The sequence below is a fragment of the Spea bombifrons genome, chromosome 2, assembly GCF_027358695.1.
Source record: "Spea bombifrons isolate aSpeBom1 chromosome 2, aSpeBom1.2.pri, whole genome shotgun sequence".
Taxonomy (NCBI): domain Eukaryota; kingdom Metazoa; phylum Chordata; class Amphibia; order Anura; family Pelobatidae; genus Spea; species Spea bombifrons.
The window spans coordinates 17,850,528-17,864,265 of NC_071088.1; the positions used below are offsets into that span (position 1 = coordinate 17,850,528).

Genomic DNA, 13,738 nt, shown 5'->3' on the forward strand with positions numbered 1-13,738 from the left:
TTGGAGGATGCTGGTTCCGGTTCCAGTTCTGTTCAGTGTCCTGCTCGGTGTTCTGCGTTGGTCGTCGAGTTTGATGGACGTTTCTTCAGTCCGGTTCACAGCGTCGAAAGAGGAAGAGGAGGATGGTTTAGGGGTTTATATACCTCTTATGTAACGTTTTTCTATTGGTTGTTCCACTTATAATGTTAACTCTTTCTTTGCTGCTACTGTGAGAAGTAAAGGAAGTAATGCAAAATACTCGCCTCCTGTCTTTATTAAAATTATAATTATTCGTGCACCAAGGCTAGAATAATTTCCAATTCTATCAATTACCCCCTTAGCGAATAAGCCCCACTCAACAAAACATGCACGTGGTAAGATGATGTTAAACGCTTCATGAAATTACATTTTATTTGCAGATCATCAACCGATTCCGAAGCCCTATTGTAATAGAGAGAAGTAAAAATGATCAATAACATTGACACGTTAAGACGTACTGGAGGAGAAGAAAAGGACCGGTTCTAGCTGACAGTACATTAGAAAGTTTGTTTGTTATATTTTGGGGAGCTGGTGGAGCCCAGTTCAAGCACCAGATATATTGGAGTGCTGTTCTGTTATTTATACATTGCTGTTTGATGTAAAGACCTTAATTAGCCCCTGGGTCGCATCGCACCTGTATCACGCGTTTACGTTCCCTTACTTTATTACCCGCTACCACGTCTGCTAGTAGGATGTTCAACTTACCTACTACCTCTCAGTAAAGTAAATCTTACTTACATTTAAACCTTCTAGTTTTAGAATATGGCCTTTTGTTTGAACGTTTCTTATCGTTTGAATAAAGCTCCTCCTGCACTGTGTATTTATTTACCGTGTTTTTAGGGCTGTAACACCCTGTGATACGCCAAACCATTCTGAACTCATGGAAACACTGCTGTAAGGAAGGGCAAAAGGACCTCATACACACCTTAACCTATACGTAACTTAATCAGAACGTTAAAAGACAGATAGATATGACGCAATTTTCATATACTTTTACATATATTAAAATCTATAAGACATGACGAAAACCCTACAAGCAGTTAAGCAGCCGGCCAAACATCTACGAGAGAAGCTCATATCGCGTTACGCAGAACTCGCGTGACTCTCGGCGCGCCTTGATTACGTCACCACTGGGTTTCTCCGCGCCTGCGCGATACAAGCATTCGTCGGGTGACGTCGAGCAATAATGGCGGCTCCCGTGTTGGAAAATTCGGTACCAGTGCCGATGAAGTAAGTTCACGAGTAGCTGTTTATTTTCCGGTGTTTATTTGACGCAGAGTTAGTGATACGTTTGAGCGGTGGATGAACAGAGGGGCGGATTAAGGGGTGTAGAATTGTCATTTGGTACCTGCTGTGTTTATCATGTTGTGGTAAACAAACAACCTCACTGTAACGCTGCTCTGTAATTGTCACTTGAGGAAGGAAGGAGTTAAATGCATCCCTAACACTTGAGGTCAAGTTAAAAGCACTGCAGATTTGTTGCCCTTCCCACACATTGTCTTTATTAACGTTTGCAGTCCTATACCACATTTTCCCTTAGTTCTAAAAAAAAAAAAAAAAATGACATTGGTCAGTTATCTAGAAAATATAGCATACAGAAAGTTCATAATTTAGAGCCTCCTGTGTGTTTTTGTTATAGTTTGTATTCTTTTATTTATATGGTGCCAACCGTTTATGCAGCGCTTCTTACAATACACACGGGAAAGACAAAACGAGGATTGACAGACTCGGTCTAGATCAGTAGGTAACAGCGTGTTGTCAAAGGGAGCAACAATAATATTTTGTCTGGTCTTTTCAGTCATAAAAAAGTCAGAGCCATATTGAAGAAGGAAAAAAGAAAAAAAAAGAGGCAAGCACTTGCAAAATTAAGAGATGCAGGTAAGTGTATTATCTAGATTATGTGTAAACATTGCTTTCTTGGAAGTTATTTGTAATAATTTAGACCACAAAACACACTTATGTAAAGGTATTATAATAAATTATCACTCTGTTTTTGTTTCATTCACAGAACAGAAAGAGCAGACACCTTCAGAAGATGACGATGAAAGCCTTGATCACATCGAAAGGTAATTAGAAATGTTCTTTAATTGTTCTTCTAATTTCCAAGTATCCCTTGCCTCCCAAATTAAAAGGAACTGGCACTTTCATGGCATTTTCTATCAAAAACTACTAGCAGTAGTCACTAGCAGTAATCACTAAAAAGATACACGTGGCTCTGTCTGGGCTGATCGTCAGGAAAAACAAAATAGGATGAATTGCATTGCATATTAAGATATTTTTGGTCATCATCATGATCATATAATCACAAATCCATAATGTTGTGCTCTGTGCTCACAGGCAAAGACTTCATGAGGAATGGCTGCTTCGGGAGCAGAAAGCACAGGAAGAATTTTTGTTACAAAAAGAAAGGGAGGAAGCAGCAAAAAGACGAGAAGAGGAAGAGGTACAGTGAGATGTGGGTGCTGGTGCACCTACTCAGTGGAATTAAATAGTTTTGCAACTAAATGCAGCATTAGAAACATTATTATTATTATTTATTGTGTTACATAGCACCATCATATCCCTCAGTGCTGTAAAATGGATAAATAGGACATTGCAAATAGTAGTAAACATTATAATTTCACTTATGGAAACAACAGGTAAGGAAGGCCCCGCTCAAACAAGTTCTCATAAATGCCCAAACTCTACTGTATTTTTACCTGGAACTCTTAAATGTCATGTGATACAAAACCAGCAACTGCTAACTTGCATTAGAAACTAAAAAGCCTCTTGATGGTTTGTGGTTTTGTACGAGTAAACAGTCAGATAAAATGGCATACCTTCTAAGGTTTATTTGCAAACTTTTGTTAACTTGCTTGTCTAATTAACAACCAACATGGGTAATGCCTATGAGCTCAAGTATAGTCATTTATCCAATATAGGGTTTTCTTAAATATACATTGCTGAAAACTGTGTATTTTGTAATCATTTTAATTAGTTCTCTGGAAACAGATGAAATAAAATATGATTGATTGTAATGTAATTTGTTGGTCTGACTCTTCAGAAGCTTCTTAAATTTAAGATTTGAAAAGGCCAGCTAAAAGCCATTTCAGTAGTGTTGATTATGCCAAAATAATAATTTTTTTAAAGCAAGAAGGGAATTTGCTAAATGATTACTATAAAATCTGAGATGCTAACAGAATAGTTTCAGGAGTCATTAATACTTGGCATACACCTGCTTTATCAAATCAACTCCAATGTGTTTTTTCCTGTCTACCCATAGAGAAAGTTAATAGAAGAATGGCGAAAAGAGGAAGAAGACAGAGTAAAAAATGAAAAAGAAGAACAGCAAAGGAAACAGAAAGAGAGAGAGGTGATTCCGGCTCTAGCAGGATAAAATGTGGCATATCCTATTTCTGTTTGTCTAGATTACAGCAGAATTTTGACTATTGGTAATTTGTACTTATTGCCAGAAGCATAAAATCCTCAATTGTTTCTTTTTTGGTATTTGTTTAAATTAAGAACAATATACACAGGATGGTCAACCCTTTAAAATATTTTTTTAACTGAAATTTAACATGCTTGGCATTGTCTTGGAAGATATGTAGATATTTAGCATGTTCTAATGAAGATGTTTGTTAGTTTATATTCCCCTTGGCATAACTACCGTGCCACAGTTCTGCAGATTTCAGTTTATTTACATTTTCAGTTCATTTTAGCTATGCTTGATGATAGAATAAAAATATCATGACAAGATTATGATTGTAAAGCTAATCTAATCATAACGATTAGCATTATAGAAAGTATGTTTACTATATTATGTATCCAGATATGCATGTCTAATTTATATATATAATATGTATGTGTGTTTATGCAAAACGAATTACTGTTTCCTTGACTACATTTACACATATGGTACTGACATCTGTCAGTCCACCCTCTCTGTGTCTTCAGGACGTATCTTTTTGATTCAAGGGATCCTGTTGAAGGGAATATTAGTTTGTTTTATATTTTACTAGTGGTGACAGTTGCTATGGTTTATTTGTAAAAGCTTAATTTATGTCATTAGCGCTTGGGCGCTCTGACTAACCTATTAGTTAAGAGCATTTATGAAAAAAGAGAACATCTTACAACGCCATACTGGTTTAAATGTAACCCTGCCGTTAAAGTTTGCCAATATAAGATAAAGGCCAGTTATCTTTTTTGGTTTTGCCTGTAAATGAAGGTTTATTTTTGCCACAGTCTATTGTTTTCTTTTTAAATGCAAAGTAACAGAATGTTAATCTTGTAATGTTCTGCAACATTCTGTAACTTTGCATCTATGTTACTGGACTAATATGGCTACTCCTTACTACATTTTCTTTTTAAGAAATTCAGATGCATTCTGTAGCACCTTGGTAAACAGTCTGAGGTCAGCAATGTGATCAGGAACATTTGTCATTATATGTTCTTAACCTCAGTCCCAGATACTGTTCAACATGGCTTACTAGGCCTCTGTTTACACCATTTCTAGGAGGCTGTACAGAAGATGTTGGATGAACAAGTAGACAAAAAGGTAAATATCAATGCTGTGTATTAAAACCACTGGCTGTGAGTAGACCTATTTAAATGGACATTTCTTTTCAAGTTTCCCTTTAAGTATATCTTTCATGTATTTTAAACAAATATAAAAATGTTCCAAATGCTAAAAACATATATTTACCAGGTGAGGTATTTTATTCTGGTAGTACCCCACCAGGTTTAAGTAATGATGGCAGCTTCAGCCGTCTGTGTCAACACTGTGGGATAGATCTTGCTTGTTCACACATATGCTCATATTACATGGTTTTTCTTTCTTTTACAAGACTTTGAAAGGCTGGCAGAGATGGGAAGATCCATTAAACAGTGGGCTTTTGGAGACTAATTATGTTGTTATGTCTCACCTGCAGCTCAGCCCAGAGCTCTCTTTAGCCTGATGTTGATTTTGATAAAGATATACTTGTAATACATATGAATATGGTTTTATTCAGGATTTAAGCAGAACACACATGTTTTTAACCAATAATGTAGTTAGCCAAAATGCTACAAATCCTGGGTAACATTTTGGAGCATTAGGTCTTTATACTGTGCAGGATTAGAGATGTATAGCTAAATTATATTTAAAAGATGTTCATTTACATGTTCTACTAATTGAGCTATTGTGTTAAAGCAGACCCCTGGCGACACTGTATATGACTTATGCTGTATTTAAAAGCTAAAGAATGCCATTGTTAGCATTGTCTGCATGTTCTCTGTAACTAGACTGTGTTGAGGATGATGTTTAGTTTGAGGGTATATGTGATTTAAAGCTGCTGTTGAAGTTTACCTTCACCTCACCTGTCACCTTTATAACCACAAGTCACATAGTGAATGGGTTAATTAAGAGAGGACCATTCTAACTAGTCTTTTGGCTCCAAAGGGAGGCTCTTATGCTTCAGTAAGTTAAATATATTTCCTAATTTTATCTCTATGTCAACAGCTATCCTTTGGGGACACCTTTTAGCCATTGTCATAAACCTCTTATGTAACTTTCTTGCTTTTTGCCAGCTGCAAAATGGTGATACTTGGCATAATCCAGAGGCACCTGAAGGGTACGGCACAGAAAAGGACAAGGCAAATTGCCCATTCTATCTGAAAACTGGAGCCTGCAGGTTTGGTGACAGGTAATGTCAAAACGCTTGATTTGAAATTACTTCTTAAGTTAATGTTTTGCAGTTAACTTATGATTTTCCATTTCTAATGTAATTTTTAAATAAAAAATTAGGCATGCACCAATATATCGATGGCCGAAAATAGCATTATGGCAAAACGCCAAAAAAACCCATGAAAATAATGGTCTGGAGGGGCCCTGCTGCTTACCTGTGCTTTGCTCGAGCGGCGTCTCTTGAACTGGCCAGGGGAAGCAGGAACCCAGAGGAGTCACGTGAATTTATCTCACGTCACATGACTCTGCTCCGTTCCTGATTCCGGGGGGGGGGGTAAGAGAGGTTCACACAGAGAGCGAGAAGCAGCAGGACCACTGCGGAAGTCTGCGAGTGAGAGATCTGCGGTTCAGGTAAGGGGGTGGGGGAGGATGCATGAACCAGTATGCCTGATTGAGGTAATGAATCTGTGAATGAGTGTGTATGTGATAGCATGGATGGGTAAGTTGGGGGGGGCATGGCTCAGGGAGGCTGTAAATGATGTGCAGACCTGGCAGCATCAGTACACAAGGGGGGTCAGCTAAGCCAGGTTTCAGCATGTACTGGCTGACTCAGCATGATAGGAGTGTGATTGCTAACAGCCAAGTGAATCCTGGATTTTCGGTTTCGGTCTGGAATTTTCATTTTGGTGCATCCCTATTAAAAATAGTTCTAATGATAGTACACATCAGCCAACCTTTATCTTATTGGAGAGACAAAAGAAAAAGTAGCAGGCCCTTGTTCTGTTTATTGAATTTTGTTGTTAAAAGCGTAGGTTTCGGTTGATTATTAACCCCTTCAGTCAATGGGGTTTTTGATACCTCACATCCCAGAGATGTGCCTGCCACTGCAGGGCAAAATTATGCAGCACTGTACAGTTTAAATGGCGTGGATAATGCATACATAACAAATGTACATTCACACATATAGGCATAACAGGAGTTGAGAGCCTGCCATCTAGCCTTATGGTACTTTTACACACGAATGGTGGGCTTTTTTAGGACCACAATCTAAAGGGAATAATATGGGTAATTGAAATAAAAGGAGGGGTGAAAAGCGAGTATTAGCTCTCTTGTAGCAGTAATAAAAGGTAAGTGGTCTCAGGATGCAGAAGAGGCTGTATAAATAACATGGTGTAAGAGGGTTAGTGCTTGTGTCAAGATGCAGAGTGGGCTTCTGGTATTCCAGGAGAGCTACACAGAGGAAAGAGAGAGAGAAATAGGAGAGGATTTTTCTTTTTCAGTAAAAAAGCGGAAGGAGTTATGGCGGTAGGAGGCCAGATGCGGAGGGGGTCAGGTGGGAAGGAATGTGCCTAAAATAACAATGTCCCTGAAATGCACATTTGGTCCATATACAGGAAAAACATGCATAATACACAATATGAATGAATAAACTTGCTTGCAGATCTGGAAAGTAGTCCAAATTAGGTTGAATACCTTTTTTTGAGTTTTGCAAGGCTTAAGGTGTTTTTTTTTTTTGCAGAGGGCTTGTGGTGTTTTGCGAAAGCTACAATGGGGCAAAGAGAGGTTTGCTGATAAAATAACTTGAATGCTAACTAAAGAAAATAGTTCAGTGAGCGTCTTTTATTTGTGTATTAAACAGGTGTTCCCGCAAGCACAACTATCCATCTTCTAGCCAAACACTCCTTATCCGAGGTATGTTTGTAACATATGGCATGGAGCAGTGCAAGAGAGATGATTATGACACAGATGACAACTTGGAGCATGGTGATGATGAAATGTATCAGCAGTTCTTGGAGTTCTATGAAGATGTTGTTCCTGAATTTAAGGCTGTGGGCAAGGTCATCCAGTTCAAAGTAGGTTGACCATGCAGAATTCTTGAAACTTCAGAAATAATGTACATTAACAAATGAGCCATCAGGCTGCTGTGCCTTTAAATTGGTCTGCCCTTGCTTAAATTATAGTTTCAGCCTACGCCATGGAGCCCTATCACCGTTGGTACACTATATGACCAAATGTTTATGGATACTTGAACATCCCGTTCCAAAATCATAGGCATTAATATGGAGTTGCGCCCCTGTCCCTCCCACAGCTATTATAGCCTCTACACCTCTGGGTAGGCTTTCCACAAGATGTTTGTTTGTTTATGGAAATTCTGTGCCCGTTTAAGCAAAAGAGCATTTGTGAGGTCGGGATGACTTTACAAATGCTGGATGAGAAGGCCTGGCTCACAGTCGGCTTCCCAGCTCATCCTGAATGGGGGGTTTCCTGTTCCTGCATGGCTTTGCCTCTGTGTACAAAGCAAGGCCCAAAACACATTGTTTGACAAGCACAGAACCCCCAACCTTAACCCCAATGAACACCTTTGAGATTAATTGGAGTGGCAATCATGAGCCAGGCCTTCTTGTCCAGCGTCAGTGGTCTTTTGGAAGGCCTTCCCAAAAGGAGGCTGTTATAGATGGAAAGATTAGGGGAATCTCCATATTAATGCCCATGGCTTTAGAACGGCATGTGCAACAAGCTCATATGAGTGTGATGGTCAGGTGTACACCATATTGTCATAGTGTTACTTGGACACGTAATTTATTTTCATTCTTGCAATGTTTTGCACCGTTACTGTAATGCATTACATCAATTCACAAAAGCCATGGAATTATGATTGCTTAAAATGTCATTGGTGGTGCTTACCTTTTAGATGGTAGTACAAAACAATGTAAAGGCACAGTCACAATAAAACATATATAATAGTGCAATATTAAGCGCCAAAAAGCAATTCCACCAGTAATTGCACTCACAAAGAAATAGGATAAGCACTTTTTGTTTAAACTACAGTCTTTATTTTCTCATGTCTCATGGAGACTTAAAATAGAGAGAAACCAATAGTGTAATCCACACAACGTTGTTAGTAAACAGTGAAGCCATGTGGAAAATCCCCAACCAGACCTGAACTGGAACAGACACTTGTCGCGTTTGAAAACTTCTTCTAGTCGTAGGCTCAGTTTAACAGCAATGTTTAATAGCAAAACACTTTTAATCATTATCTTTGTAGGGTTATTCAGATCAAATATTTTCCTTTATTTTTATGTACATTAACTTTTTTTTTTAAATTTCTTTTTAGGTCAGTTGCAATTTTGAGCCACACTTAAGAGGAAATGTATATGTCCAGTACCAGACGTAAGACTTTTATTTATTTTTTGCTTTCTTTTGGTAAATGTATTTATGGATTTGACTAGTTATCAAAACTTAATATCTGTGTTAGTTTTGGAAACACATTCATAGAGATTGATCAGTCGATGTGCTAATCAGTATTGTAAAGTGAGGACAACTTAAGTTTCTTTTCCAACTTGTTTGAATATAAGAACCGTTTGAAAGGCTTCACATCTTACCTGGCCCTTGGCCTTATCTTATATTTGTTAGCCTTATGCCCATCTCATGAATGCCCATCTATTACTTACTGTACTGCCCTCTACTGCTTCAACTGGAAGGCTATTCCACTTGCCCAACTTTTTCTTGACAGTCATGTAATCGTGTGTCCCCGCTATAATATTTTATTTGGTATTCCAGGGAAGAAGAGTGCTTACAGGCCTTTTCAATGTTCAATGGCCGATGGTACGCATCAAGGCAGCTCCAGTGTGAGTTATCACCCGTAACTAGGTGGAAAACTGCCATATGTGGTAAGCGTTCGCATGACTGTCCATGGCTGAGAAAAATGCATATTAGTCATAATTAGGTTTTACGATTGCAATTGCTTTGTAGCTCAGTAATTTGTTGGTTTCAACATGACATTATCCTTTATGCATATGGAATACCTTTACTCATATATGATATCTGATTTTGCCTCTTATAAGATGTAACGTTAACATAGAAACATTTCGACTTACTGAAATCTAGCTATACCAACTGCCCCTCCATGGCCTATTATTTTAGTAAAGAAATAAATAGTTTGACTAGATATCTCCCTGTAGTAAACCCCTGCTGTTTCTGATCATGCAACCCATTTACATTCATGAGCATTTTATCAGTATTCGGTTGTTTCCTCCCTTTTCCTCATTAAATTAACCTTCTTTCCTTTACTTAGGATTGTTTGAAAGACAAAAGTGTCCACGAGGGAAGCAGTGTAATTTCCTCCATGTGTTTAGAAACCCCGATAATGAATTCTGGGAGGCCAACAGAGACTTTCATTTGTCACCGGATAATTGTAACACATCAGATAGAAGAGACCGATCGTACCGTGGTGATGAACACACACATTCCAGGCGGTACCGCAGTCCCAGTCCGGACCACTATAGTGAAAGAAATGGGGAGTCCAGGAGGAAAAAGAGCCGCCACCACAAAAGTAAGAAGCACCGGTCCCACCGATCGAGAAGCCGGGAGAGGAGATCGCACAGCAGAGGTAGAAAAAAACAAAAGCACAGAAGCCGCAGTTCATCCAGATCCAGATCCAGATCCAGAAGCCGTGACAGAAGATCAAAAAGCAGAGAGCGGAAATCAGAAAGTCCGAAAACACATAAAAAAACGAGAAGACAAGGTGAGTGGTAACCACAATTCTTTAAATCATGTAATGTATGCTAGGTCCTAGACAAAAGGTTTACCCCCATATTTCATATGGAAATTTTATTTCAATGTTGATAAATATTTAGTGCAGCCGATCTATGCAAAAAAAAAATACAAATCTTTCGTCAGTGATGGTTAAATCCGGCTCCGCTGCAAACTGCACTCTTCCGTCCTTGCTTAGCTTTGTGTCACTTTACATATGTCTCTGCCTCTCCCTCGCTCTAACATTCACCTTATCCCTTAGAGCTCAATTGAATTTGGAGGACAGCCCTTTCCTTTCATTAAAGATAACATTTCACTCAACAGTAATTGTTTTATATGGTCAGTAGATCTAATTAATTTGGGGTTTGTATCAGGTTTGCATGCCGTAATATCTCCTGCCCAACAAGTTATTAAAGTCTGTGGTGAAGCCTCCCAAACATTCGCAGATAAAGCTCTCCACTTTACTAAGCAACTGACTGCTTAAATCGAAATCATCTGATGTTGCTAAGGACCGGTGTTCTTTGCTGACAGTGTTTCTCAGTCATCCATACTTAGTGCTATCAAGCACCCCAATCTGCTGGCATGGATCGTTCAACTGCTAGAACTATACTGTTTCCTCCTTTTCTAGGTGTCTATAGATCTGGGCCTATGTTTTTATATGTTGTCCCTCATTCTGTGCTGTTCCTTAACCTATGCTATAAAAATACCTTGATGGCAAACTACAGTTCTGTGCGACCTAGGAAAAGAATGTCAAATATTATTGTAATATTTCTCTTTTCTTTTTAAATGTCGTCCTGCGTTTCAGTACGAACCCCTTAAAACCAAAGACGTTTCAGACACAATGCAGAGCTACTTTGTGCTAAAGCCCTTCCGAAGAGATTAGTTTGGCAGGATTATGCAGAAACTGCTGGTCCGTAGCAGAATCACAGCAGTGCTTCACTGTGTCTTTTATTGAGTTCTGTAAAGGTTAAAATGTACTAAAGCGTATTAAATGGATTTGATCAATACGCAAAGAATTAAGAACAAGTGTTCTGTTGCCTTATTCCTTTCATTAAATTTTAACGCAGCTTGTGGCCTTTTTTGTGCGCAAAAATGAAGTAAAATGTAATAATTGAATGCGTAGGGGGGAAATGTTAACCTGAGAACTATAAAAGTAGGCCCCAGATATTAAGTAAAGCCCTTAAGTAAATAAGTTCACTGGGCATCACAATGGTCTGTTAACCCCGTAGTTTAGGGTGAAGCTAGTTTATATAACACAACATATAGAATACAATTGTTTGAGATGTGACACAACATTAGCAACCTGCTGGATACCCACGTTTAAGATATAAAAAGAGTATTTGTCGTGGGGACATCAAATGCCAAAGTAGGTAACTTTACCACATGTGGGCACATTCTACACCGTGCCGTATCGCACACTTGCAGTCCCTTGTCTGTGTATTTGCTGTGGTCTGTTGCTTTGACAGTAAAGGATAGTAGTAATGCGGTTAGAGGGGAAATGTTTTGGTGGGAGAAGAGTAATGTAGAGATTAAGTTTTAGGTTGGTCGGGCATAACTGAAAAATTAGATACCCCTCCCTTTAGGCTGCAGGTGCTGTTTGTATAGTTTCACTTTTATTTTCTATAACTACTATTTGATATCACTAAATTCTGTGCGCATGACCACACATTCCAGCCCTATGACCCAAATCAGACTATTGCTTTTAATGGCCACGATCTTTCTAACATACAATCAATGTATGTGGTATAGAGGGAAGCGATATAAAGCTCTGAGATACTCATTCTAATTTTGCTTTCCAGGTGCGCCCGAAAACAACCATCAAAAACAGAAATAGATCTGTGGGCATTAGTGGATGCTATGTATCCAATATAGAGGTTGGCTTCATCTATTCTAAGAGTTATAATATCTTCAACAAGAAATCAGCAAACTTTCTTCCATGCTTTTCTATAGAGAATAATGTTTTCAGCTTTGATTAAACATCTTCAGCAAAATCCGAGTGTATAAGAAGAATATCTAATGTTTTGTACGTTGGTGTTGAAATCATTTTAAATAAAATGCATTTCAAATGTAAACTCTCCACCACTTGGGTCTCTGGCATCAGCTCTGTGACGGTTCATGTGCCGCATTTCCACGTCCTTAAATAAAAACTTCCAGTGCACTGATGGACCTCGGAGGGTGTATTTTAGTGTATTGAGTTTTACACGTATTACATCTTTTATGCATCTGTCAATTATTTTTTTTATCTATGTGTGCATTATCTATACATTGAGCAAAACAGCATGGTACATATGTTTTTATGTTTGCTTGATAAGGACTAGTATTAAATCTGCACATACATGGTTTTCTTTGCCATCACATGAAATTATCCAAGGTATTGGATCCGCATGGAACGTTCTGGAACAGAAGATGACACTGCATTGGTTTTTGTCAGTAAATCCCTGCAGATTTTCATGTAGTACATGCTTTGGAAGAATTTCAAGTTCATTTTAAACATTTTCTCCGCAGTTAGATGAATAGTGTCAAAACCCAACAATACAGCTGTACGTTAAATGCACGTGCCTTTCTAGAGTTGCTTTATTTTTACAAATAGATTTTATTTATATAACTTCACCTGTAGTACTTTACTTATAACGGACCTTGTCTACTGGATGTTTGCGTATGATGAGGCCAATTTACGAGATTAAACTGAATTCAATTGAATACAGCACAGAAACCATCAAATGTTTTTAAAATTTACATTTGCAGATCTAATAACAGACATAGCCCAGGCGTTTCATTGACATTTTCAGGTTTTTTTGCTGTGGAATTATATTCTTTATCTTGGCAAGAAGTCGTAACACATTTGTGGACTTTACCTAGATTTTTTGGTGGTTTTTGAAGCCTAAATGAAAACTAGGGGGTGATATAATGTGCCAAACTCCCCATCTTGAAAAGGTCTAAGGGAAAAATCAGGTTTTAAAATGCCATTCAGCTGTCACATAAAGAACCGGAAAAAAATGTTTTGTATTAATGCTTATGTGAAAAGGAGAACTTGTTTTTTAATATGGTGTAAAAGATGTAATAATCAGGTTTTAGGGTATTCGCTAAGTGATGAATTGTTGGAGATTTTTTGCCAGTAAAATGAGTTTATTAAATCTTAGACCCTTTCTTGAGATGCATATCTCATAATGTTCCGGTGCAGTATTAACATTTTTAAAGCTGGAAGCTATTGGACAATGAAACATAAGACATCTGGCATAAAAATGTACATTTATTAGAAATGACATGTAACACAAAGACACAATGGTTGCATTGGTTAATTTTGTCACAGTTACAACAAAGCTTAGTCCAGCAAAGCACACGCAGATGGAAATACAAACTAATATTCAGAGGTTTTAATACAACCATATGCTGTACTCGCCAAACTGTCTCAAGGTGAGTGCCAGTCAATGGCAATCAGAAGGAGCTGCTGAAAAAGAGGGAGCAATCAAAGGGTGACTTAACCCTTTAACTGGCAGGCAGCAGTACCTTGTGTAGAAGACCTGTGTTTCCCATTCCCTTTCAACC

General features: G+C 38.2%; 1 protein-coding gene and 1 long non-coding RNA gene across 3 annotated transcripts in view; both read left to right on the forward strand.

Annotated features, from left to right (window-relative positions):
- Nucleotides 1–13,738, forward strand: part of LOC128474605 (uncharacterized) — a 208,478-nt gene that overhangs the window by 193,253 nt on the left and 1,487 nt on the right. The window lies entirely within an intron of this gene.
- ZRSR2 (zinc finger CCCH-type, RNA binding motif and serine/arginine rich 2) lies at nt 1,149–12,355 on the forward strand. The gene is made up of 12 exons (XM_053456953.1): nt 1,149–1,248; nt 1,817–1,896; nt 2,027–2,084; nt 2,356–2,461; nt 3,281–3,370; nt 4,511–4,552; nt 5,563–5,678; nt 7,299–7,512; nt 8,775–8,830; nt 9,221–9,330; nt 9,735–10,184; nt 11,992–12,355. The coding sequence occupies exons 1-12, from the start codon at nt 1,205–1,207 to the stop codon at nt 12,024–12,026; spliced, it is 1,401 nt and encodes a 466-aa protein (XP_053312928.1). The 5' UTR covers nt 1,149–1,204; the 3' UTR covers nt 12,027–12,355.

Coding starts and splice junctions, on each gene's coding strand:
- ZRSR2 (XM_053456953.1), top strand. CDS start 1,205: ATGGCGGCTCCCGTGTTGGAAAATTCGGTACCAGTGCCGATGAA. Junction 1,897..2,026: donor TGCAAAATTAAGAGATGCAG/GTAAGTGTATTA, acceptor TTTCATTCACAG/AACAGAAAGAGCAGACACCT. Junction 7,513..8,774: donor GCAAGGTCATCCAGTTCAAA/GTAGGTTGACCA, acceptor ATTTCTTTTTAG/GTCAGTTGCAATTTTGAGCC.